Raw genomic sequence first — 26905 nt, forward strand, 5'->3', positions numbered from 1 at the left:
TTGTAGCTGTAATTATTCCATCCAAAGAAATGCTAATTTGGGGCCTATAACATGCTCAAAACTCACCAAACTTTACCCAAAATTGTCCCCTGAGTAAAAATGTCTTATTTTGGTCGAACCCTGCAATTCCGTTGCACAGGGGCCCTGCAGAGGCCCCAAAAGTGAGATAGGCCCCTAGGTAAGACCTATATGCACCAAAATTGGTACATGTATGTATCATGATGAGACGAACAAAAAACTACATTATAACTATCCTCTAAAATGTACAGCAAACAAACTACAAACCATTTTTGGTTTTTGCAAAAGCACACATTTTGCATTTGAACAAACTCATCTGAGGGGTTTCATCTAACTGACTCCAGAATTTTTGATTAATACAGCTCTACTAAATGTGAAATTCACTTGATCTTGCATTTTAAAGCAAGGGTGATTTTTGTCTCTGAAGAAGGGAATGTATTGGAAAAGAGGTACTAAAAATACTTTATGTTCTTCCTTTTGCATGGCATCAGCCTTATCTTAATTTTTGCTTAAAACTGCTAGAAGGTTCTGGTATTAAAAAGGCACATTTAAAAATCACATTCATTCACTTTGTGACCAAACACAGTTGCATTAAAAACTAATAAAGGCAACAAAAAGGTGTAAAGGGTTGAATAAGGGGATAAAGTGCTGTGTGCTGATGTACCAGGTTGGCTTCCATACTTGTTTGTTTGAGACAGACTTTCTAACTAACATTTTACAAAAAAGAGAACTCTGATTTAGGTGATTGGACCATTACAGAAGACAATATTTACAATGACTAATATCCATGAGGATTTAAGCTGAGAACGATCATCTTTGGCAGTGTTTGTGTATACGACAACGCTGCTCTAGGTGCCTGAGAACTGACGTTTCGAGAACGGATTTACCAGTACAAACTTTAAAAAAGGCACCAACTCTGTTGTCATGTAAACGACCAGCTCAGCTCAGTTCCCCTGAAAAAAAGAGATTTTCCACACATGCTCATTATGGTTCCAGTCAATATCCATGTACAACCGGGCGGACAATAACGGCACTGGCTTTACGTCTCTATGTAATGGATGCATGGATGAACCACATGCCCACAAAAGAAAATGCTGCCTAGCAAAGCTATCTCCTTTTTTGCTCTCGAGCGTTGCTGTTTCTGCTCTTAAAATATTTCAGAATAAAAGAAAAAGAAAGCATTTCAGCAGAAAAACATTGACTACAGTACTGTGCAGAACTTTTAGGCATGTATGGGTTAAAAATTGAGGCTGCAGTAAGGTGAAGATGAGGCGAGGAAGTCCACCTGAGGGCAACCATACCCATTTACATGCCACTGACGAAGCAAACTGGGAGGACACATTAGCTGGGTTTCATTACAGTTTTTCGCAAAATAAAAGCGATATTTCTTAAATTTCGATTAAGTACAATTGCGCTTTGGATGCGTTTCCATCCAAGGGAGTTTTGGGCATAGGCTTTGCAATTCTCCGCTGCAGGGAAGCTTGACGCTCAGAACCTGTTGAGTGTTGGTACGGTTTTGGTTACATCTACGGCGGTTGCCTTGATAATGTTGAACAAAAGACGAAGGCAACGGATGATAGTTCAGAGGTAAAGTCCGTATGTACAGCAAAAGCCACGTATAAGGGTAGAAGTAAGAAAAGTCTCGTTTCTTCTTCTGTCTACACGTACAGCGCCATGCTGCCTCGGAGTGACTGGTCATGTGACACCATACGTCACGTCCCGTGACTTGTAAATGCGAAAAAGTGTTTCCATTACACTTTTGCGATATATTTCTATATCAAAACACCTGAAAAACCTCCTCATGAAAGTGTAAAAACCTTTTAGTGATATTTTAGGGTTTTTTTGAAATTCAGGTGTTTCCATTACCAGTTTTTTATTGCGCTATTTCGATTTTGCGCATTTACAAGTGTAATGGAAACCCAGCTATTGACATGTGACCGCAGGAGCTGGGGATCAAACCCCAAATGGGTGGATAGTAGGGCTGCCACCTGGGTTGAAAAGGCCTCACTCGATTTATTTTTTTTTTTTACCACATTAAAAAATCCCTGAGTGTTATTTGAGAAAAATCATATCTTCAGACTGATAAATGGGCAGATAAAACAGGTATCAGTCCTATCAGTTAAAGGGAACATAGAAATGAACTGTGAAAAAGAACTATATGGGGCTATGTCTTTATAGAAAACTATTTTTTACTTTATTGATGAGGTGTTCTCTGCCAGCGTGTCCCAACAGCATCTGACACCAGAGTCAGCGAAAAAATCAGCTAAATTCTTCTTCTTCCTTTGACAGCGTTACAATCAGACAATGAGTGATGCAGCATAAAGCAGAAAGTTTTTACCAATCTGAAACCTCCACGGTTGAAAACTGACACCAGTGTGGAAGTGAAAAAAGCTGTAGTTACTGGAGTGTTTGTATGTGGAGACTGGTTGAGTCTAAACTGGCCTGCGTTCAAAAGGCAAGGATGAAATGTTAAAGAATCTTCAAGGATGACATCATCCTTTCAGAGCCTATCAAAGGCTCTAGAGACGATGTCATCTTCAAAGGCAAGGACGGAATGTTTTAGAATCTTTGAGGATGACATCATTGCTTTAATGCCTATTAAAGGTTTTAAAGAGATGATGTCATCTTCAAAGGCAATGTTGGAATGTTTTAGAATCTTTGAGGATGACATCATTGCTTTAAAGCTTATAAAAGGTTTCAAAGGATTACATCATCCTCAAAGACAAGAACGGAATGTTTTAGAAGCTGTGAGGGTGGGTGTTGCCACTGTTCCAGCCACTTTTCCTTTCATATCTATGTTTAAAAAGTTAACCTCTCACTTGAGATGACAAAAACTTCATTTTTTTGGCTCACTGCCATCAAATTCTCGTTCCAAGAACTAAACGACTGTTTCTCAACACTAAAAGTAAAAGAACTTAACAGACGCAGTTTTGGCCGTGAGTTTCTGATGTGATATCTGACGTTCTGATGTATGCTGTCAGGACACGATGTAAGCTGTTAAACCCAATGAAAGTGTTTTATTTGATCAGAAATGTTGATCTAACCTAAACCATTCATCACATGTATATTCCATCTTGAACATTTCCTTTTTTTCTCTGTGCTATCTGATGGCCTATGATTTGTGTTTGAATCTCATCGGGAATTTTAAAAATACATTCATTCTCAGGTAATAATACGTTTTTTGAAAATTATCAATACTCAGATGGCTCCTAAACAGTGGTGTGGTGCAGGGTATACACGGGCATACCCACTTTTTTTTGTCTCCATAGATTTTAACCCCCTTTCTGCATGGGCCACAACACCACTGATACCAAACATTCATTAATTTGATAAAGGGCCGCTCTAATCTTGCTGTAACCCTATGCCAGCTGTCCTCTGAATTTTTACCGTGTTTTCCTCTTTGTACTGAGTACATAACTCTATCGCCTCCTCTCTCTCATCTTCATTCTCGACTGCCCTCTGGGCTGCATCTTGTTGGCGACGTTTGAAGTTCCTCTTCCACTTGCACACACCCAGGGAGAATGCAGCTAGAACAAAGACGATGATGAAACCAAGCGTGAGGCCAAATGCCAGCGGGTCTGGACAGAAGCTCTCAGAGAGACACCACTCTAAGGTGGTAGTGTTCACTAAAAGGAGACAAAGACAAGACAAAACAGGAGAGATTTTTATTCTTAAACCATTGTCCATGAGGATTTCAGGCGTTATAAAAACTGTCTTAAATTACGGGGCTGTCTCTGTACCACCACTTTAGACCAACATAGAGTATCTGAACATCAATTATATGGTTTGTAATTATAGAAGCCCTCATTGATCATCTTTTGGAATGCCTGGTTTGGATACTGATGGAGCTTTCTGACTGTACCCTGCATTCATTTTGACTGTATTTCTGCACATTCTCTTAAGGCCCACAGATTCGGACCAGTACTTGGGTACAGGAGCGTTCACATCTACCATACACTGTGCCCAAGTCATCTAGTCTTTAGTCCATTCAGAGGTGGACTTGCTGGTGTGTTTTGGATCATGGTCCTGCTCCATAATCCAAGTGGTCTTGATCTTGAGGTCATGAACTGATGGCTGGATATTCTCCTTCAGGATTTCCTGCTAGAGAGCAGAATTCATGGTTCTAGTGGTCCAGGTCCTGGTCCAACCATCACACTACCACCACCATGCCTGACTGTTGGTATAATTGCTTGGCTATTAATCGAAATTTAGATTATAATGCAGTATGGTCTGCTGCAGTTTTGATCTACACATAACATTCTTTTTTCCCCCGAATAGTTATCAAAAAGTACTCATTTTTGTATGTTTTTTTTTTTAAATCAAAACGAGAATGCAATAAAAATGATCATCTCCTCCAATATAGTAATTGATATCTAACCTGTAACTTGAGCCAAAATAACCACTATTATATATTTTCTAAATCGTTCATCCCGGTTTAATTCATCTAATATTGTGTTGGTTACAGTACAGAACAATGTTTTGCTTGTGTTTGCTGAAAAAACACGAGATGGGTAACCTGAAAATAATTGCATATTGCAATATTGGGGGGAAAAATGCAATTAGATTATTTTGCAAATCCTTCAGCCCTAGTTGAAATTATTTTCTTTTCATGACGCTGTATTAGTTTTACACCAGAATTTTGGGTATTGTTAGCACGACAATGTATCTAATGCTGATGTGCTTGGCACAGGAAGGGACAGATGGATACGGGAGCACCAGTCTGAGTGCTTTCCTAGGCCTGATCCAGCTTACTGCATACTGGGTGCCCAGGACTCTGTGGGCTGGACCAGACATTGAGGGCGACCATGTGCATGGATGGGTCAGCTGGAAAGATACCTGAAGAGCTGAGGTATGGGTCTAGAGTGGGCCTGGAGGATGGCCATCAGGAGGAAAAGCAGTACAGGACCAAGGCTGGCAGGGTGAAGTGCTGACCCATACCTGACCTGAGACGTGACAGGAGAAAAAGTTCCACTTCTGTCTGGTGAGCCCTCAGAATATTTCTCCAGAAGTCTTGGGGATTATCGGGATGTTTTTAGTCAAATGTGAGACGAGCAGAGTGTTCTTTTTGGTCAGCAGTGGTTTTGGCCTTGGAACTCTCCCATGATGCCATTGTTGGCGATCCTTGCAAAGCAGATGGATTTACCCGCTTCCATGCTTCTCACTGGTGACTCCATCTTGCAAAGCTCCCATCTGAACTGTTTAGGCCCGGTTAGAAAGTGACAGGACCAATCAGCGACAAGGGGCAGTACTTTTGGGTGAGGCAGAGTCATTAAGTAAGCAAGCAGCAACAAGAGGCCAGTGCAATTATGGTGGAAGAGATTAGCGTGGATGCTGCTAAAGCACCAGTTTTATCAGAACTTGACATTTCTTCGTTAAAAGAAGAACAAAGAACAGCAGTGAGTTGTTTTCTTTTCAAAAACCACAAAAGTCGTGTACTGACATGTCTACAGTCACCGTGGTTCACGGCGTTATGCAGTTCTATATGGAATTTACTCCTCGGTAGCGGTGCACCTCAGTTTGGGGGCTACACCGTTACATGTTTTGTTGCTCTGATTGGCCCGTAAAGATGTGACAGACAGAACGTTCATCCAATCACCCACCAAGTTTTTTTTCAAAGCATCTGCCCTTTCCCAAACGCTGTAAATGAGAGGTTTACCAGATGGATGTGTGAAACAAATGTGTCAGGTTAATTGTTGCCCAGTCTCTTTCTGATTGGTGAATCATGAACTCTGACCTTAACTTAGTCACTGAGGCCTGCAGGTCTTTGATGTTGTTCATGGTTCTTCTGGGACTTCCTGGATGAGTAATCCATGCTCTCTTGGAGTCATGTTGGTAGGCCGGCCACTCCTGGGAAGGTTCACCACTGTTCACGGTTTTCTCCATTTGTGGATAATGGCTCTCAGTATGGTTGTCTGGAGTCTCAAAACCTTAGAAACCTCTTTGTAACCCTGTTACCCTTTGTTCTCTCTGTTCTTGATTTTTTTTGTTCTTTTTTTAAAAATGACCAATCAGCTGGTTTGTGCACGGGTGAAATTTCAGTTGACTACAGCCCCAGGAAGCACAAATATCACTACATTGATAAAGTTTCGTTTACTCACCAGGGGTTGAGTGCATTCCCTGGGGAACATCGATGCTGCAGTTCACTGTTTAGAGGAAAAAAATAAAATTTGGTAAATGAAAAAAAATCATACAAGCTATAAGCTGTTCATATTTCTAACAGTTTGAGACTATCTAGATGGGCTTTGGGTGTCTTCACAGTAGAGACAGTAGGAGTGTAACAGTACAGTTATAGTTTAATAAGGGTAAAATATATTTCTTCTTCTTTTTTAAAACTTTCTTTTTTATTTTTTTTAAATATAGAATATTAGGGATGAATGATATCAGATTTTCACATCTGCCAGATATACATCTATATGGAGTGTACAGTGCTGGTAAAAGTATTCATCCCCCTTGGATGTTTTACCCTTTACTGACTTTATAAATCAATCAATCGTCAATACAATTTGGCTTTTTAACAAAACAAATAAAAAAAAACCTCCTCAATGTCAAAGTGAAAACAGATTTCTACAAAGTAATGCCAATAAAATTAAAATATGTAATGTAAAAGAAGTGACTGCATAAATATTCTGCCTTTTTAAAGTGACTGACCTACTTCAACAGATGGCCAGAAAGTTGGTGCTAGTAGTCTCACAGTTAGTGAAATGAGGATCACCTGAGGTCAGTGAATGTGTCTCAGTGATTGGAGTATAAAGCCACCTGTGTCTGGAAGGTCCAGTCATTAGTTCATCAGTATTCCTGGCTACCATTACACCATGAAGACAAAAGAACACTCCAAGCAACTTAGAGAAAAGGTGATTGAAAAGTCTAAGTCAGAGGATGGAGACAAAAACTCTCTGAACATCCCCCAGAGTTCAGTTAAATCCATCATGAAGAAATGAAGAAATATGTCACATGTGTAAATCTGCCTAGATCAGACCGTCCTCACACACTGAGTGGCCGTGCAAGAAGGAGAATAGTGAGAGAGGACACCAAGACACCTATGACTACTCTGAAGGAGCTCCAAGCTTCAGCAGCTGAGATGGAGAGACTCTGCAGACAACAACTGTTGGCCGGGTTCTTCACCAGTCAGAGCTTTATGGGAGAGTGGCAAAGAGAAAGACACTGTTGAAGAAAACTCAGATTCAATCTGGACTAGAGTTCACCAGAAGGACTGTGGGAGACTCCATGGTCAAGAGGAAGAAAGTTCTTTGGTCTGATGAGACCAGAATGGAGCTTTGAGACCATCAGACAAGACGCCAAACACTGACATCACCACAAACACACCATCCCCACTGTGGAGCACGCTGGTGGCAGCATCATGCTGTGGGGATGCTTCTCAGCAGCATCACGCTGTGGGGATGCTTCTCAGCAGCATCACGCTGTGGGAATGCTTCTCAGCAGCATCACGCTGTGGGGATGCTTCTCAGCAGCATCACGCTGTGGGGATGCTTCTCAGCAGCATCACGCTGTGGGAATGCTTCTCAGCAGCATCATGCTGTGGGGATGCTTCTCAGCAGCATGATGCTGCTGAGAAGTATCCCCACAGCATGATGCTGCCACCAGCGTGCTCCACAGTGGGGATAGTGTGTTTGTGGTGATGACTTCAGCTTAGCCATGGTGTGCACAAATGTCAGGATGCCAGTAAATAGAGAAGAGAAAATGAATCTACTGTAATGGAAAATAATTAAATAATCGTGAAAAGAGACAAAAAATATATATATAGGTTAGAGTGAAAAAAGGGGCACAAAGTGGCAAAAATGGGCAAAAAAACATGCTGAAAAGTCAAAAGGGAGCAAAAAGTAGCAAAAAAAGGGTTAAAAATAGCAAAATAAGGCAAAAAGCAGGAATCATGGGTTAAGATTGACATAAACAATTGGCAAAAATGGGTAAAAAAGTGACAAAAGAAGCGGCAACATAGGTGCCATGCAAGACAGTAGACAAAAATGGGCAAAAATAGTGGAAAATAGGCCCAAAGAGCAGTAAATATTGAACAAAAGTAGAAAGGATTGTTGGGAAAAGTGTTGAAATGGGTACCAGACTTCATAGCTATGCCATAATGTTGACAAATATCTAAAATGTCAGACTATACAGCGGTAGAAACATGGGTTAAAAGTGGCAAAAATGGGTTTAAAAAGATGAAACAGATGCAAAAAGGGGCGAAAACAGCTAAAAGGCAACAAAAAAGCTGGAAGTGGTAAAAAAAAAAAGAGTGTAGAAAGTGGGTGGATAAAGTAGTGAAACAGGTAAAAAAGCAACACAAATAACTAGTTCAAGCATCAGAACCAAATAAGAGTTTGACCCCCAGAAGAAGCTTTAGTCTATAAAGGAGGAGGCTGGGGTGGAGGAGGTGAAGCTTTAGTCTATAAAGGAGGAGGCTGGGGTGGAGGAGGTGAAGCTTTAGTCTATAAAGGAGGAGGCTGGGGTGGAGCAGGTGAAGCTTTAGTCTATAAAGGAGGAGGCTGGGGTGGAGGAGGTGAAGCTTTAGTCTATAAAGGAGGAGGCTGGGGTGGAGGAGGTGAAGCTTTAGTCTATAGAGGAGGAGGCTGGGGTGGAGGAGGTGAAGCTTTATGCTATTCTGCGTAAACAGCTACTGTGGGACGCTGCCACTTTACAAACATTACAGACAAAAAAACTTGTAATGAAGAAGAGAAAAGGTCAGACATTTAATCTGGGATTAAATTATGAATAGACCTGTTTTAGAAGTAGATCACTTTAGCTTTGTTAGCTTGAGTCAAAGCTTACAAAGCTACACTAGTTATATAGTTACTACGTTAACAATTTAGCTATGTTAGCTTTAGCAACATGACCTTTAGCAAAGTGAGCTTTGGCAAATGTAGCTAAGGCTAATGTAGCAAAGTTAGCCTAACCAAAGTTAGCAAAGACTAACCTAGCTATGAAAGCTTAAAATTTAGCAGCGTGAGCTTCAATGCCATAAGCTTGAGAAAAATAACCAGTGCTAACACTGCAAAGTTATATTTTGTAAATGTGATGCAAGCTAATTGCTAATGTAGCTCTTTTAGCTTCAGCCTTAGCTATGTGAGCTTAAGCAACGTGAGCTTTAGTTGCATGAGTTTTAGAAAATGAAGCTAATGCTCACATAGCTAACATAGCTAAATTAGTATAGGCAAAAGTAGGATAAGCTAACAAAGCTAATGTAGCATCATTGGCTTTTCAAAGTGAGCTTTAGCAAGCAAAGCTTATGTTATATCATAATTAGCTTAGTTTTTATAGTATAAGCTTACATTACTAAAGTAACTTTGTTAGCTTTAAAAAATGTAGAGTAAGCTCAAATTGCTATGTTAGCTGTGTCAGCTTTAGCTTTAGCAAAATGACTTTTTCAACATGGGCTTTAGTAACATGGCTTTTAGGAAATGTAGCTAATGCTCACATAGCTAATATACCTAAGTTATTTTAAGCAAAGCAGTATAAGCTAACAAAGCTAATGTAGCTTCATTGGCTTTAGCCAAGTGAGCTTTAGAAAGCAAAGCTAACCCTAATGTAGCAAATTAAGTCCAGTAAACATGGTGTAAGCTAAAAATAATTAGCATAGATTTGTAAGCTTTAGCAACATGAGCTTAAGTAACATGAGTTTTTCTGAAGTGTAGCTAAAGCTCATATAGCTAACATAGCCAAGTTACTTTAAGCAAAAGTAGTGTAGGCTAACAAAGCTGACGTAGCTTTATTGGCTTTGAAAAGTGAGCTTTAGCAAGCAAAGCTAATGCTATCATATCAAAATTAGCTTAAGTTTTTTTAGTATAAGCTTACATCACTAAAGTAGCTTTTTAGCTTTAACATGTATAGTGTAATTTTAAATTGCTAACTTAGCTGTGTCAGCTTTAGCTTTAGAAAAGTAAGCTTTAGCAACATGAGTTTTACAAAATGCAGCTAATGCTCACGTAGCCAACATAGCTAAGTTATTTTAAGCAAAAGCCGTATAAGCTAACAAATCTAACGCAGCTTCATTGGCCTTAGCCAAGTGAGCTTTAGAAAGCAAAGTTAACGCTAATGTAGCAAAGTAAGCTTCAGTAAACATAGTGTCAGCTAACATATTTAGCATATATTTGTAAGCTTTAGCGACATTAGCTTAAGCAAATGTAACTCATGCTAATGGGCATAGCATAGCTAGGTTAGCTAGAGAGAATATAGCATAGACTAATGTAGCTAACTTAGCAATTTGTCATTGGATTCAACAACGTGAGCTTTAGTGACATGAATTTTAGGACGTGTAGCTAATGTTAACACAGCTAACGTTAACTCAGCTTTATAAGACGATGCAGGTTTTCAACTTTTGGTATCCTCTAGCACCAATCAGAAATTAAATCCAACTTTATTTCACACGTTTAAGCATGTATTTCCCTCCTGACAGAGTCTTACAGTAGTGGTCTGGAAGAGAGGGGATCTGAGATCTGTGGTCTGCAGCCAGGCTGTCTTGAGTAAGGGGCCATTTCTTTAGAAACCCATTACAGGAACCAATGTGACCCCAAATAGCCTTTAGTAGCATACACACACTTAATCATGTTTATAATGTGGTTGAACAGCTTAAACACTCACATTTGCAGACTGCTTCCTCCCGGATCTGCAGAAAGGAAACAGACAGAAAGAAGAGAACGAGGTGTGAAGGATTGTCAATAATTAAACAGATTTGAACAAACATACGAGCAAAGTTGATTGTCATAAACTCACTAATACAATTCCTTTTATGATTTAAAACAGATTGTTATCAAGGTGTAAGGTTCTTTAAAAGTGCACAAAGCTCACACTGAGGAAGTTTTCACAGTGAACATGCCTGGGCATGTCTCAGGTCTGGGCCTGAGGGACACTGGGTCTCCCTCTGACATTCATCAAAGTTTGCCTCCCTCTGATTCGTTCTTAGAACAAAATCTATGAACTATCCAGAACACCCTAACCAACATCTTCTAACTTGGAGATGTTTTTGCAAGACTGAAATTTTACCTGGTGGTTCAAACATAATGGCTTATCATATAACAAGCCTGAAATGAAGATTTTTTTTTATCACTTTACCAGGACTTAAGATAAGTCGTGAATCCCAAATAGGTTTCTCTGGGAAACTTAAAGTTATAATAACAAAACCTTATTTAAAAATGAATGAAAAAGATATTAGTGAATGAGGGAAATGCCATAATGTGGTATAACGTCTGTGTCTCCAACAACAATAATGTATTTTATCTGTTAAATGCATTACAATCCACTGTGTTGCTGTTCTTTATTTTATTTGTTTGTTATAGATGTGTATAATTGCTTTTTCTACAAATAGCCTTTTGTTTAACTGTATATTTATTCTCTTCTATCCCTGTATTGGACATGCACAGCAAATTTCGCTGCACACCCTGTGTAATGACAATAAAGGGGATTCTGATTCTGATGTGGAAATTGGAGGTCAGCCTTCTCATATAAGCTCCTACATGACTTAAAGAGAATTACTGACTATCAAAGTTTCCCCGACGTGTTAAAAACTGATCCTGTATGTAACCTGTAACCTCACAGAGCAGTGATACTCAACCCTGCTCAACCAAAGAGCCAAACTGTTGAAAAATACCTTTGCAAGAGCCACAATCTAAGTGGTAAAAAAGGCTTGAAGTAGCAATAAAAATGAGTTAAAGATGGCAAAAATGGTCAAAAAGCAGCAAAAATGGGGAGATAACGTAAGAAAAGGGCCAGAAAGTCGCAAAATGGGTGAGAAGTTACTAAAAACAGTTACAGGTGGCAAAAAATGGTCCTAAAGTGGCAAAAACAAGGCAAAAAAGGGTTAAAAGTGACTAAAATGGGCAAAAAGCATTCAAGAGTTGCAAAAAAATAGGAAACAAGTGGTATTACATAGCAAAAGGATGCTTAAATGGGCAAAAATGGAGAAAAGGGCAAAGATTGGAAACTATTTCAATATTAACAGTTTTGGGGGTGGATTTAACAGCTGCAGACGTGTGGCTCTTTAGTGATGATTTGTGGCTCTTTTATGTCTTCGTTTTAAATATCATTCCCCCAGAAAACCTTGGAAAAGGGGAAACTCTTTGCCACTCTCAGCATTGTTGCCACGTGTCACCCATTTAAGCAAGTTTAGCCATTAAACACGACTTTTTTCCTATTTTTTTTTTGGCCATTTTTTAAACTTTTTTTTGCCACAGTTCCCCATTTTTTCCACTTTTATCCCAGTTTGGCCCTTTTCACCATTTTTTGCAATTGTTTGCCCATTTAAGATGCCTTTTGCCATTAAATACTCCTTTTTTTCCCCATTTTTCCCCTTTTTGCAACTTCTTTTTGCCACTTTTCGTCCAAATAAGCTACCTTTTCCCATTAAATACCCCTTGTTTCCTTTTTTCCCAAATTTTTGCCTCTTTTTTGCCACTTTCTTGCCCATTTTTGCCTTTTCCACCATTTTTTGTCACATTTTGCCCATTTAAGCTCAATTTTTCTACTACATACCACATGTTTCCTATGTTTTGCCTATTTTTACCACTCTTGAATGCTTTTTGCCCATTTTAGTCACTTTTCACTCATTTTTTAACATGTTTTTGACACTTTTTGACCATTTCTGCCACGTTACTTATTTTTTGTCACTTTTTGCTACTTTCCTCTCAGGCAGACTGCTTCATGTGTTTCAGACACAACCTGTCATGTGAGTGTTTCTCTGGTCATTTACAGGAACCTGATCTTGAGATAGTTCTCATCTTTGTGGCGTGTTACATATTATTAACCACAGAATCAACAAAATCTCTGCTAAGCCAGCTGGCTGGACAGAAATCACAGGAATTCCCCTTTGAATTTCCACACTCCCTTGTTAACACCTTGGGTTCTGTAGCTGTGTTTAAGGTAGATGGTTTTAGATGACTCTTTACCCCAAAGCAGTCCCTTCTGTAGTGCAGGTACTCCCCACAGGATTTCAGGGTGATGGACTTGCTTGTGAGATTCTGCACCAGATCTGGGAGACACTCACTGTCGCGGGCAATGACCGTACCCTAAAAAATACACAAAAGTGGACAGCTTCATAGGAGACACTGATACAATCAATAATAATGTAAGACACAACCAGACATAACTGGTAGAGGGAGAAGGCAGCCGGGGAATGAAGGGAGTTCCCGCTCACTGGCAGTAGAGATTGCTCAATCCTGTTTTTTTCAAAATGGGCTGGAGGACAGGAAGCTCAGTTTGAGCAGCAGCTCCAGCTAAATCTTCACACCACAAGTTCCCAACCTTAAGTCTCTTAAAGCCCCCCTACCTCCATCTGAGAGATGGAAAAACAAAGAGAAACACTGCCGTCAAAAACCAACTTTGATCCCAAGTGTTTCATCGAGAAAAAAGGTCTACATGTTTTTCTTGAGGAAAGACCTTTGTGTCAACTATTTATTAACTGTTTAACAAAGATTAAGTTAAAAATGTAATGCATGTAGCTGTAGCTGGAGCCATTGGAGCACAAACATTTGGAAACCCCCAACTCCAGCTCCAGGCTCCTGTTTGCAGACTTTTCTTCAGCATTTACCACCATACAGCCACGCCTCCTCTCCTAACGTGGTCATCTGGACCACCACCTCACTCTCTGGACTACAGACTCTCTAACCCAGGGGTTCTCAACATGGGGGTCGGGACCCCTTTGGGGGTCATGAGACATAGAGAGGGGCTGCAAGATACCTTAAAAAATGAAGAATATTTTTTAAAAGATTTCAACTTGTTTTTATCAATTTTTGACAATATTACACCCTTGCCATCATTTTTTTGCACCATTTTTGCCACTTGTAATCCATTTTTGATTCTCTTTGCCCCTTTTTTCCTCTTTTACCAATTTTTGCCACCTTTTAACCTCTTTTCCCCACTTTCCTGCAATTTTTTGTCCCTTTGTGCCACTCCACAACCCATTATGCCTCTTATCACCATCCTTCCACTCTCTAACCTTTTTTCACTGCTTTATCTGGTCAGTTTTGCAACATTTCTAACCCAGTTTTTAAATATTTACCAATGAAGGCTGACACGGGAATTTCTGCAAACACATCAGTTTTGGGGGTGGATTTAACAGCTGCAGACGTGTGGCTCTTTAGTGATGATTTGTGGCTCTTTTATGTCTTCGTTTTAAATATCATTCCCCCAGAAAACCTTGGAAAAGGGGAAACTCTTTGCCACTCTCAGCATTGTTGCCACGTGTCACCCATTTAAGCAAGTTTAGCCATTAAACACGACTTTTTTCCTTTTTTTTTTTTGGCCATTTTTTAAACTTTTTTTTGCCACAGTTCCCCATTTTTTCCACTTTTATCCCAGTTTGGCCCTTTTCACCATTTTTTGCAATTGTTTGCCCATTTAAGCTGCCTTTTGCCATTAAATACTCCTTTTTTCCCATTTTTCCCCTTTTTGCAACTTCTTTTTGCCACTTTTCGTCCAAATAAGCTACCTTTCCCATTAAATACCCCTTGTTTCCTTTTTTCCCAAATTTTTGCCTCTTTTTTGCCACTTTCTTGCCCATTTTTGCCTTTTCCACCATTTTTTGTCACATTTTGCCCATTTAAGCTCAATTTTTCTACTACATACCACATGTTTCCTATGTTTTGCCTATTTTTACCACTCTTGAATGCTTTTTGCCCATTTTAGTCACTTTTCACTCATTTTTTAACATGTTTTTGACACTTTTTGACCATTTCTGCCACGTTACTTTTTTTTGGTCATTTTTTGCTACTTTCTGACCATTTCCTCTTTTGGCCCATTTTTTGCATTTTGACCATTTTTGCCTCCGTTAACTTATTTTTATTGCTACTTCAAGCCGTTTTTGCCACTCTTCACCATTTAGATTTCGGCTCTTGCAAAGGTATTTTTCAACAACTTGGCTCTTTGGTTGAGCAGGGTTAAATAAAGCTGTTCTATGGCTACATGTGGCTCTTTTATGTCTTCATTTCTAAAAATTATTTATTTAACCTTCAACATTCTTGCCATTTTTTGCCCATTTATGCTGCCTTTCACAATTGAATCCCCATTTTTTTCCCATTTAGCTGCCCTTTGAAAAAAACAGGTGTGAAGTGACAAAAGAAATCACTTACTGCAGCAAAAATGGTCAAAAAGCAGTAAAAATGTGGCAAAAAAATGAGTGAAAAGTGAGTTAAATGGGCAAAAATCAGAACCAGACAGCTGTCATTTCATTGGGACCAGTGCTTCTACAACCCTGGTTCCAAAAAAGTTGGGGCAATGTGTAAAATGTTAATTAAAATGAATGCAATGATTGTCAAATCTCTTAAACGCATATTTAAGCCAGACTGTCCAGGACTTACATCCTCTTCCTCCCAGCACGTGTGGCACTGAGAAGACTGGGGCGACTGGGACAGTTCAAAGATGACGGTTCCATCAGGTTGGCGTGTGGGGCTGCAAATCAGAGGTGGTCGGGCTGTTGATGCAGCAGAGGAGAGCCCAAACAAAAGCGCCAGCACAGGAGCTAAAAATGAAGAAGAAAACAAAGTCAAAATGCATCCTGATAGAAACATGCTTCATAGTATTTCATCATTCATCAGTAAAATTGACTTTTTCACTGGGTACTTGATGCTGTAAACATAATGTAATATAATCTATACATGTTTCTGGAGCCCTGTGATTGGCTGGTGACCAGTCCCCGCTGTGCCCCACCTCTCGCTCAATGACAGCCGGGATAGGCTCCACCCCCCGCGACCCCTTACAACAAAAATGGACGTAAATAGTAAATGGATGAAATATTTATGGAGCCTGGATTGGGCAACATTCAGGGCCAAGTTTTGTCAGCATTTTCTGTCCTTTTGGCGCCCATTTTCAGTATAAAAACACTAACCTAGCATTTCCAGCGCTCAGTGACTTGACTGCATCAGCTGTTTCATGTCAGCACAGCAGTCAGTTTCGACGGGGCATACTTCTGGAAGAGTGCATTCATGTCAATCCTCTTACATGGATGTGATGTTGCAGCAGAGCTCATGAACTTCTACAGGAAGCTGCTGTATCTCACTCATGTTTTGACCTGTTTATTTGTGAAGGAGCAGGATTATGCTCTGGTGTCGGCAGCACAGGAAATCGCCCAAGCTTACCCAGCATGGAAACCCCCCTAAATGCTGTGGCTCCTCTAGGTACTTCCTGTTTTGATCTGAAGACTCTGGTCTGCTCATCATAAGGTGTCTTTACAGTGACCCAACATTTTATTGACATGGCTTACTTTCTCATAATGAGGGAGAAAAGCTGTTTAAAGTAGGGCTGCAACAAATGATTATTTTTTTTATGTCGACTAATCTGGCGATTATTTTTACGATTGGTCGACTAATCGTGGCTATTTGGCATACTATTTTGGATCCCCGTTTTACCTCGCCTTCTTATGCATGCACACCTGTGAAAACTTCATGGTTTTGGCTGAAAAAAACGTTACCCTAACAAATATCAACGATGGTTTCCCGACTGATTAACGTACGGCACCAACGTTATAAGTAGGCTACTGGAGTTAATCCTCGTGCCTGAAGCACAAAGGGCTCAGTAACTCAATGCAAAAGATCTAAAAGATATTCATGCAACTTGTAAACTTGCCCACTCGCGGTATTTGAAGACGCAGTAGCTACAGTGTGTTTACGTTTTCAGGTGTTCGTGCCTTGCCGTAGTGCTGCCATGGTACGAGAGTTTGACTTGACACAGTTTGTAGTTGACTTGTTTCGCCAGTTTGTTTTCTGTAAAATGTTCCCAAACTTTAGAAGCTCTGGGTCGGCTTTTTGGTGTGTTCTCCGTGCTTTCGTGCGCCATGCTTAACTTCTTCTTCTCAGTTTCTGTGAATAATGTAAACAGTGGGAGCGATACTGCCCCCACCACTTCCTGTAGTGAACTGCAGGTACAGATGAGTCCTTACCAGCCGGTACTAGATTTTACCAATATAAAAAACAATAATACGACGCGTCGACACTTGAATTCCCGCGTCGACAAATTTTTATAGTCGACACAAACGATTATGTCGACGAATCGTTGCAGCCCTTGTTTACAGTGGTTAACGCTGCAAGATATTCAGGAAGCATTCTGGGATTATTCAGAGTAGACTAGTAAGTGCACTGTTAACACATCTTACATCACTACTAATCATCTTTTGTTAACCCTTGGGTGTACCTAGGCACGTTCTTTGCATTCTGTTTTGGAATTCTTGAACTAATCTGTGTTCTGTTGATGCGATTGGCATGAAACTGCACAAGGATGTGGATTTTTGCTCCTTTTTCAAGCCAAATCATTACATTGACCTGCTTGGTATTGTGCATAGGGAAAATACTCACATTGGTGCCCCTTGGGGACAAAACTGGCCCATTTAAACCCATTATAACTGCTCATTTTGATTGCAAATTTACAATACCATGTATCACTGTTACCGCTATTATCTGTGATGCAGTTTTAAATGGGGGCCTTAGACTTGCAATTTTTACTACTAACCAGTGTATGGTGCAATCACTCTTTTTGGGCCAAGCGTGTATCCATAGGGCACTTAAAAGACACACTTACAGTGGGATTTTTTTTTATAACTTTGTGAAATAAAGGCATAAAGAAATGAAACCAAAAATGTCTGTGGGTGTTGATATAAATATAAACTTGGGTTTTGTATGTTAGATTTGAGAAATTGCATCTCTGAAGCGCCACTCCAACATGTTTTGTTGGGGATACGCTGCAGGTTTATGCTCACTGCTGGCGCTGCCAAACCGCATCAATACCCGTTGATCAATTGATTAAATTATTGATCATTAAAATACTGAAAATGACCAAGGGTTTGCTAAAGTCCTGATTGGAAGTGGAGGTGATTACAAAAAAAATAATTAATTAAAAAAACAAAAACAAATTGTGAATATAGCCGTATAAAGCAGGGGTCAAAATGCCCCCTAGGGGTCCATCTTTTACATCTCCACCAATTTCTGGACACTGCACAAAACATGAAAATGCATAAAACTTGATGTTGGTGGGAATTGATGACTTATGACCATCTTTGATCATAATAAAAAAAAACACTTAGCATTTTTCATATGAAAAATATCATTCTGCTGAATTGAAAATTGAATAAACTGGCATTTAAAGACTTAAAAACACATAAAATCCTGAAAACTAGCAAACATTTGCTATGTCATAATCAGAACTGGAAGTGAAAAGAAAAAAAAACAAAAATTTTTTTGAAAATAATATAAACATAAATTTTAGCATTTAAAGTAGGTGCACAAAATGTCCCCTGGGGACATGGGTGTGTAGTCGTTTGAAGGGATGCCTAAGGGTTAATAAAAGTTTGGACAACCCTGACTTAGAGAAACAAATTCCAAATATGTAGTGTGAATTTCTGAGCGGGAACTGGGCCACATTTTCCAACAAGATATCAACCCCAAACACACCTCCAAGATGCTAACTGCCTTGCTGAGAAAGCTGAGGAAGAAGGAGTGCTGCACGGCGGCGCAGGGGTTGGTGCTGTTGCCTCACAGCAAGAAGGTCCCTGGTTCGCTTCTGTTCTTTGCATGTTCTCCCCGTGCACATGTGGGTTCTCTCCAGGTACCCCGGCTTCCTCCCACCACCAAAAACGTGCTCATTAGGTTAACTGGTGACTCTAAATTGGCCGTAGGTGCGAGTGTGAGCGTGCCTGGTTGTCTGTCTCTTCATGTCAGCCCTGTGATTGACTGGTGACCAGTCCAGTACCCCGCCTCTCGCCCAATGACAGCTGGGATAGGCTCCAGCCCCCCACGACCCTGACCGGGATAAGCAGTATAGAAAATGGATGGATGAAGGAGTGGCCAGGTATGTCTCCAGACCTGGTTAGCTAGGTGGCTAGGGGGTTTTGATCAGTATCCAGTATGGACCCTGTGTAAGACAGCTGTCTGTCATCTGCTGAATGCTACTGTTGTAATCAGGATGTATTTGATGACACACTAACCTCTACACCAGTTTATTAAAATATCTCAAATGACAAATGCTCTATTCCAGCCTCCTTGACGTGTTCCAAACTCAAGATTTAAGAAAAGAGGACAGGGAGATTCTACCCAGGACAGGCTTGGGATTTCAACTTGAAATCAACTGTTGTGATTTCTATGATTTTAAGTAAAAGGAAGTCTCCAAAGGGGAGGAAGAAGAGATGACCCAGAAAAGGTGTGTTTGAAAGCAGAGGAGTCATGTTACACGTGTCTGACCGTGCTGTAGCACATTCCTCCAAAAGTGTGGAGTGGAAAATATGAGTCACGCTGATAAGGATGGGTCAAAAGGTAAAACGACGTAGCGTTCAACTTAACCGCCGGGTAAACACCCGTGACGAAACAGAGTGAGGACAGACAAAACAGTTAGGTTTTAATGTGAGGACGTCTGAGATTAGATTAACTACATAAAACAGTGGCATTTAAGTTTATCCTACTCCTATAATAATAAAAATACTTTAGTAAGAATGACACTAACCACAGAGTCCTAAAGACAATAGAGACAGAGGAAATGCAAAACTACCACAAATAGAGAATTAAAAAACACAAAAAAGAGAAAAGAGAGGATAAACTAGCAGAAAGAGCTGAGTCCTTTATCAACGTGTCGTCTATTATCTCTGAGATTCATTCAGCAGTAGCAGCCTGTTGAGCCTGAGAGTGTCTGTTTGTTTTAATGTCTTTCTAAGAGCTGATAAAGCCGTCTGGACTGGTTGTTTAAAGATCTATCTCCACTGGAGCGTGCCGGCTCAGCCGTTGGCGGCGTTTGCTTTGACTGAGGATTAAAGACATTACTTTAGTGGGTGCTGAGGTGAGAACTTAAACCTGTCTGTATCTCAGTGTGTTTGTGTTCTGTTCATTCATCTGTGTGGATTATGGCTGGTGTGAGGGTTTTTTATAAAATGTTCTATATAAATAAAGATTGAATTATTGGACTTATGACTTATTTCCCACCAGCTGGACCGTTTATTTAAGCACAACCCCCTCTGCACCACGTTTATGTCATCCTAACTGGTTGAACTGGTTTCCCTTTCCTTTCCCATCATCATCACTTTCATTTTCCACACGTGTGTGTGTGTGTGTGTGTGTGACCTCACATGAAAACATTTCATCACAGACCTGACTAGTGAAAATAACTCTCCATTTAGTCATTAGATAACACGGATGTCTGCAGAGCACAGCTGCTTCATAACTCTGCAATCTCACTGTAATCTTAATACAAGTGGCATTTTAGAAATAACTTTTCATTTAAGATGAAAAGAATATCAACAGCACACATCAACAACTGAGAGAGAGGAAACCAAAGACACTTTATGACATTTTAACACTAAGAGGGTCCCAATGAGGACACTTTACCACTTTTTATCCACTTAGAGGTCAACGAAAAGGGCACTTTATCACTTTTTATTCACCTAGAGGTCAGCAAAGAGGGAACTTTATCACTTTTTGTCAACTTACAGGGCACTGAAAGGGCACTTATCAAATGTTATCCACTTTGGGGCACCAAAGAGGGCACATAGGCTACTCAAATTTGTCTACGTAGAGGATACCAAAAAGGGCACTTTATCAAGTACTTAGGCAGTACTTAAGAGATCACTCTTCCAAATTTTTGTCTACTCAGAGGTCTCCAAAGAGGGCAATTTATCACTTTGTAGTCTCCATTAAGGCATCTATGAAGGCACCTTTGCAGGAGGTTTTTTTTTTTTTTAACATTTGGGTACCTGGGTTAAGGTAACCCCCCCCCCCAAGTGCAGCAGTGATTACTACAGACTCAATTCAGCGTCACTTCTTAAGCTGAACGCTGTCAAAGTCGGCAGTTTTGAACACAGCCATAGCCTGTCCTCTCAACTACAGCTCCCATGATGCTTTGAGTGATGTACAGTGGAAATTTCACTTCAAATGCCTCTGTCTGCCGCTGTAGAGCTGTTCAGCGAGCACGCTCTCCACGCTCTCTAGTGGCCTGTTCACTGATTCTACCTGACTCCATAAACCATGGCTTTTAGACAAACCTAAAATAAAAGTGTTAAACCTTCAGAGTTAGTAGATAATAAATCACGGCTCTACTCTGGTCTAACTCACCACGTGTTTGTGCAACCACAGAATGTTGAATGAACTAGTTTCCTTCCTCGGTTTCCTTTCCTCACTTTCGTTTCTGTGACCTTTGGACTCAAATGAACTCCTTGCATCATGGTTGCATCACCCATGAACACGTCTGTCTGTAGAATAACGGTCCATTCAGGCATTAATAAACAGTGAAGACTGCAAACTTTTATCAATGAGCAATAAAGAAAAACACTACAGTGCAAAACAAAAGGCCATGCCTCTAAACTACATTTCCCATAATGCTCTGAGGGATGTACACAGTAGTCATAGTTTAGTTTAGTCTCATCATCTATTTTAATACATTGTTAGAATTTTACTAGAGTCATATTATCTATGAAATGATCTTAAAGCTAGAAAGACATGGTAGTAACGTTCTGAGTTATCAAACGGTCACAGTTTCACAGTCCTGGTTTCAATGATAATGCAGGAAAAATCAGCAGTCCTTTGGCTGTTTCTGCTTTTAAACGTCCAATAGAAGCATCAACATTAAAATCAACCTGATCATCCTGATAACAACATCTAAACTCTGAATGTTTAATTTTTCAGAAAAATCCCCCTGAGTTTAAAAACTCCTGCTGTGTTAAGAAAGGAGGGAATTTCCCCAAAGTAAGAAACGTGTTTTTCAGGTGAAGCGTTTTCACGGCATCTTCAGCAGCACGTAGAAAACTTTCAAACCTAATTTCAGCTCTCACAAACAGAAAGTAAACAGAAGACAGCGGTTTTATGTGATTTATGAGTCATTTCATGATACTTTTCCTGAAAAGAACTGAAAATTAGGAGTGGAAATAACTCTCAGAAATGTCAAAGTGAAAGAAATAGTCACCTCTGTGACTCTGTTTCTTCATCTGATCCCTCCCCCTCATATTTACTGTCTTTAATCTGCAGATTACTCAGTGATCTGATGACTGTTACATTTTACACTACGGTTGCAAAGTGTTGATCGTGCAGTCATTAGAGCACAGAAGCATCGCTCAAAGGTGGATTATTATTCAGTGATTTAGTTAAACAGACACTCCTACACCGCTGTCTGTCTGTTTACATTGAGCCCAAGTGTCAAACTCAGGGCCCGGGGGCCAAATGTGGCCCACGGTGCAGTTTTACCCGGCCCGCAAGATCATTTCATGTTTTTATTAGAAGTGTCTCACCAGAATGAGGTCTGCAGATTTCCTCCAGTTTAGAAATGTAAATTTAACCTTTAAGATTTAAAAAAAAAAAACCTTGGTAAGTCAAAAATCTGAAAAAGTAGAGAGGAGAAAAAGTCAGGAATGAGGGAAAGAAATTCATTTGTGTTTTCATTTCATATTTTCATTTTGCATCCTAAGATTATAACTGAAACTTAAGATTTTGACTTTTTATTTCATATTTTGACCTTTTAAATTCATTATGTCTTTTTCTCTCATATTGTGAACTTTAAGGTTCACAATTTTTCATTTTAAATCATTTTAAACTCCTAACTTTGACTTTCAATCCCATATTTTCACTTTTTAAACTCCTGATCTAGAATTTTATCTCATATTTTGACCTTTTAAACTCTTAATTTTGTATTTTATCTCATATCTTGATCATTAAACTCATGATTTTAACTCTATCTCATAGATTTGCCTTTTAAAACCTTATTTTGACTTTTAATTTTGTATTTTGACCTTTAGGACTTATAAAGTTGACTTTTTATCTCAGGTTTTGAGCCTTTAAGTCATTTATTTATTTATTTATTTATTTATTTAACACGGACACACAGTAACACTGATGCTGTGATATTTAATCATTTAGACTTTTTTTTAAATAAATCTTTATCCTTTATCATCACTGTTTAATTTTCACTATAATTCATCACCTGTGAGAACACGGTTGACAGTTCTTGGTTCAATCTTGACCCTGTTAGGCCCTCAGGTTAAACCTACCTTTAGATTTCGTCCCTGTGATTGAGTTTGACCCCCCTGTCGGTCGTATTAAACGGGTGTTATTGTTTGTTAAAAGGTTGGAAATCCCCACCAGTCATGAGACCAGTGTGCTGAGGTAGAGTGTGATGAAGCAACACGGGCGTGGGCACTGATAGTGAGACACAAACGTGTGCACGCCTCATCATCCAGTGAGAGTGAGCAAAGATTATTACAGGTTTCTTCAGATACCAGAAGTTCAGGCGTTGGAGCTCAGCCATGCAATATGCAAGCAAAAAAAAACAACACGGCCAACCTCCGTCTCCATGACAACAGCACTTCCACCTCTACGTGACACTGATGTTAGACTTCCTGCAGCGTGCAACGTCACCAAAAACGAAAGCTTCAGACAGCTGCTAACTGAGTGGGTCACACGGTTCAAAAACTAGGGCTGTAGTCAACCAAAGAAAAACTTGGTCGACTAAAATCACACCAGACCATCAATTAATCGATTGGTCGTGGGACGGACCAAAACATCCTTTTTAACAAAATGTTGCCACACCGCTGACTTTTTCAACATGTTGTCAATTAACAGGAAACGGATATAAACGTGCTCACGGGCTTTCCTCTCCTCTAAGGTGGGAGGGTCCTAGTGACGATGTTTGGATTCTCTGGCTATTTAACCTGTAATTAATTACCCTTAAGGGCACCAGTAAATTATAGTTGAATAGTTATAGTTAGAGCAGTTATAGTTATTTTTTTGTTAATTATATTTTGTAACACCAGATAATGGAAAAAATAAAATCACATGACGTCTCCCTTCTCACCCCTGCAAAAAATAGATTCTTCCAATTAAAGTAGCATGTTTGCTTGATATGTAATACATAAAGTCTCTGCTGCAAAAAAACTTTTAAACGGGTATTTTGTCACAAATTTCAGGTTAAAAAATATTACAACTTCTGCAATTTGAAAATTGCAGCAGGTTATATTACGATTACATCTCATTTGCGATTAATTTCCAAACCCTAATTATAGCCAGAAAATCCTAATTTTTTGGAACTGAAATGTTTATTTCACTTTCTACTGATATCCTAAAGAATCCAAATTTCCATAAAATCTCATTTGATACATTAGGTGTTATCTCAACTAACATAAGTTTGTTGGTTCAGTCTAAAACTCCACTAATTCATTAGTTTATATGGACAAATTTTACAGTTGATGCTGATATGCACGGCCAAATATTGGATGAAAATACTGATATTTGGCTTTTTTTTTTTTGCTAATATCTGGCAGTATCGAGCATCCCTAATTTTCACTGCCCTTTTGTTACAATTTTGGTCCCCTTTTTCATTTTGTTGCCACTTTAAATCCATTTTCTGCTTTTAAGCCCATTTTATTTCTTCTTTTTGCCATTTTTGCAACTTTTATCCTAGTCCTTGCCCTTTTCTTAATTTTTTTTAACAGCTTTTGCCTCTTTTATCCTGCTTTTTGCTATTTGCAATTTTCCCTTTTTTTGCCATTGAAAGCCACTTTATCCCCTTTTTTGTCACTTTTGCTGCTTTTAGCCAGTTTCAGTCACTTTGCACTCATTTTTTTACCATGTTTTTGCCACTTTTTGACCATTTTTGCCACCTGTAACTCATTTTTCCATCCATTGTTTTTACCCAGTATTTGCAATTTATGCCTGTTTTTCCCCTTTTCACCCATTTTTTGCTGCCTTAACTCAGTTTTATTGCCACTTTAACCCATTTTCACCACTTTCACCACTCTTGCAAAGGTATTTTTCAACAGTTTGGCTCTTTGGTTGAGAAGGGATGAGGAACAATGTCCTTAATCAACATGTATAATGATATGCAGTGAGTCATAACATGAAACCTATTGTGGGCGTTGTATTGTAACACATGTTGTAATATTTCCTCTGTATCATAAATCATATTTATAGTATCTTTTGTTTGGTGCTATGTATTACATCCTGTCCTCCGTATCAAACATTTTGTGGCATGTCCTCAGCACCATGATATATATTTTATTAAGGTCTTTGTACCATGACAGGTTTATATCGTGGCCTTTGTGTCTTAACATGTACTGTAGTGACCTCTGCATCCTGATACTGGGAGCTGTGGGAGGTAGATCTGGCTCCTAGTCCAAGTCCAGCCAGATTAAAGGAGACCAGAGTCTGGGGAAAACTGAGCTGAGCTAAGAGGCTAGCTGAGCTATGTAGCTAAGGAAGTTAGCTAAACATGCTCTCTGTGTTCTCCAAGAACCATTTCTTCATGTTTTCCTGTCATCCTTTGAAAGTAGAAGGCAGAGTAGTGGCCGTATCTGTGTTTCAGCTGCAACAGTTGATTTTACGTCTGAATGGCTCGAAAAACCAGGAAAATTGGAAAACCCCAGGTCTTCACTCAGACAGACGCCATCAGAAGTCACACCCAAACTCACACACGGCACCGTGGGGGCTAAAATAAGGTGGACAGACCTGACATACTCCAACTACAGCAGATTTAGTCACAGAAAGCGTCTTTTACTTGTGAGAAATACTCCTGAACCCCTTCCTGCATGCACTTCCTGTTTTTGAGCTCAGTCTAATAAACGTACCGAGCATTCGCCCTGCGGCCGATTTTAATCAGCATAAACCAGATCAATAGAAAGGATACTGTCTTACCTTATACTTGTGAATATATCCACATATCCTAGAAACGCAATGATGTCCCCATGCAGCCCTGCACGCGCAGCAGTAGTGCAGGAATGTGCAGAGCGCGTGCATCAGTCATGTGACTCAGTTCTACAGCCAGCCCCTTATTGTTATTCCCTCATTTCTCGAGATCGCTTGCACGTCTCTGTAAGCGTCCTCTGTGAAGCCCCTAGAAAACCAGTCTGGCTGCACCTTTCTGCAAACCTCTGCATTTCCAGGAATGTCTTCCAACAACTTTTGACGACTCTACGACAATTTAGGACACACGAGCACGAAAAATGCTTCCATTTATAACAAATCACACTTGTCAAAGAGAAAGTACAGGATTTGACTACGCTGTAAACATGCAAAACAAACAACAATTCAGCTTTATGTGCAGATTCACGACCTTTACTTACAAACTCCTGTGGTTCATTATGAATAATATTTTAAAATTACAGATGCCCTTTTATCACTTTATATAGACTGACGTTAGAATGGTTTAAGTAATAACGACAAACAGCCCCCTACATTGATTCTTGGGTGGTTTCTGCTATGTTTGACCTACATGAACCCGTTTAACCTCCTCATCTTGCCATCATCCTAATGAGTTAAAGTGAACGGGTAAACATGCCGAGTAATAACACCCACTGTCGGAGCATCATCTAGTCTCTACAGGGTGGTTAAGGAGGTTTTAACACATTGATCCGGGGTTTCTCTCTCCCACTGGACTTCGTTGGAGTGCGTAAAGACAACAAAAATAACAACCATGCGTCGGGTTTTCTCGTGCGTTAAAAGTCCTTTGAACGCACGCCTTCATCTTATCTGTCAAAGAGTGATAATGAGGACGATATACAGCCTGAACATCCACCACACCGTCTCTTTTCTCTTTCTGTGGTTTGGTTTTCACACGTAAAATCTAATCCTTGAACCTGCCGTTATAAATCCACCTCCCAAGCATCATTTAAGTCCTCAGCGCCTTCCTCTTAAATCGTCCGAGGACTTCTCGGGTTTTGGCTACAATGAGTAAAAGGAAACGCGTTTACCATGAGACATATCGAGTGTAAAAGACATTTCTAAATTATAACCAAGTCTTAATCAAGTCATAACGAAGGTATGCAGCCTGAACAGCTGGGGCTCTCTCCTAAATCCTCTCCTGTTTTTTAGAGGTGAGAATGCGTAAAAGGAAACGAAGACGTTATCCGAAACTCACCGACGAGGCAAATAAGTTGAACCATTGCGATGTAATAATGTGCTGATAAGCGGTGGTTTGATGAGGTCTAATCTCTTCG

General features: G+C 39.7%; 1 protein-coding gene across 1 annotated transcript; it reads right to left on the reverse strand.

The window, feature by feature from the left end:
* Positions 1-1860: 1860 nt before the first annotated feature.
* Positions 1861-26905, reverse strand: LOC121512453. Its single transcript, XM_041791730.1, has 6 exons — positions 26827-26905; positions 15318-15478; positions 12909-13028; positions 10609-10633; positions 6117-6161; positions 1861-3644 (listed from the first exon to the last, which is right to left on the reverse strand). Exons 1-6 carry the CDS (start codon positions 26849-26851, stop codon positions 3361-3363), a joined length of 660 nt encoding a protein of 219 aa, XP_041647664.1. The 5' UTR covers positions 26852-26905; the 3' UTR covers positions 1861-3360.

The sequence above is a fragment of the Cheilinus undulatus genome, linkage group 7 (genome assembly GCF_018320785.1).
Source record: "Cheilinus undulatus linkage group 7, ASM1832078v1, whole genome shotgun sequence".
NCBI lineage: Eukaryota > Metazoa > Chordata > Actinopteri > Labriformes > Labridae > Cheilinus > Cheilinus undulatus.

What these genes read in the sequence shown, in the direction of transcription:
- LOC121512453 (XM_041791730.1), bottom strand. Translation starts at nt 26,851, where the DNA reads ATGGTTCAACTTATTTGCCTCGTCG. An exon ending in CGTGCTGGGAGGAAGAGGAT is followed by an intron (nt 13,029 to 15,317) that starts GTAAGTCCTGGA and finishes TGTATTTTTTAG; the next exon opens with GGTACGGTCATTGCCCGCGA. An exon ending in GGAGGAAGCAGTCTGCAAAT is followed by an intron (nt 6,162 to 10,608) that starts GTGAGTGTTTAA and finishes TCCTCTAAACAG; the next exon opens with TGAACTGCAGCATCGATGTT.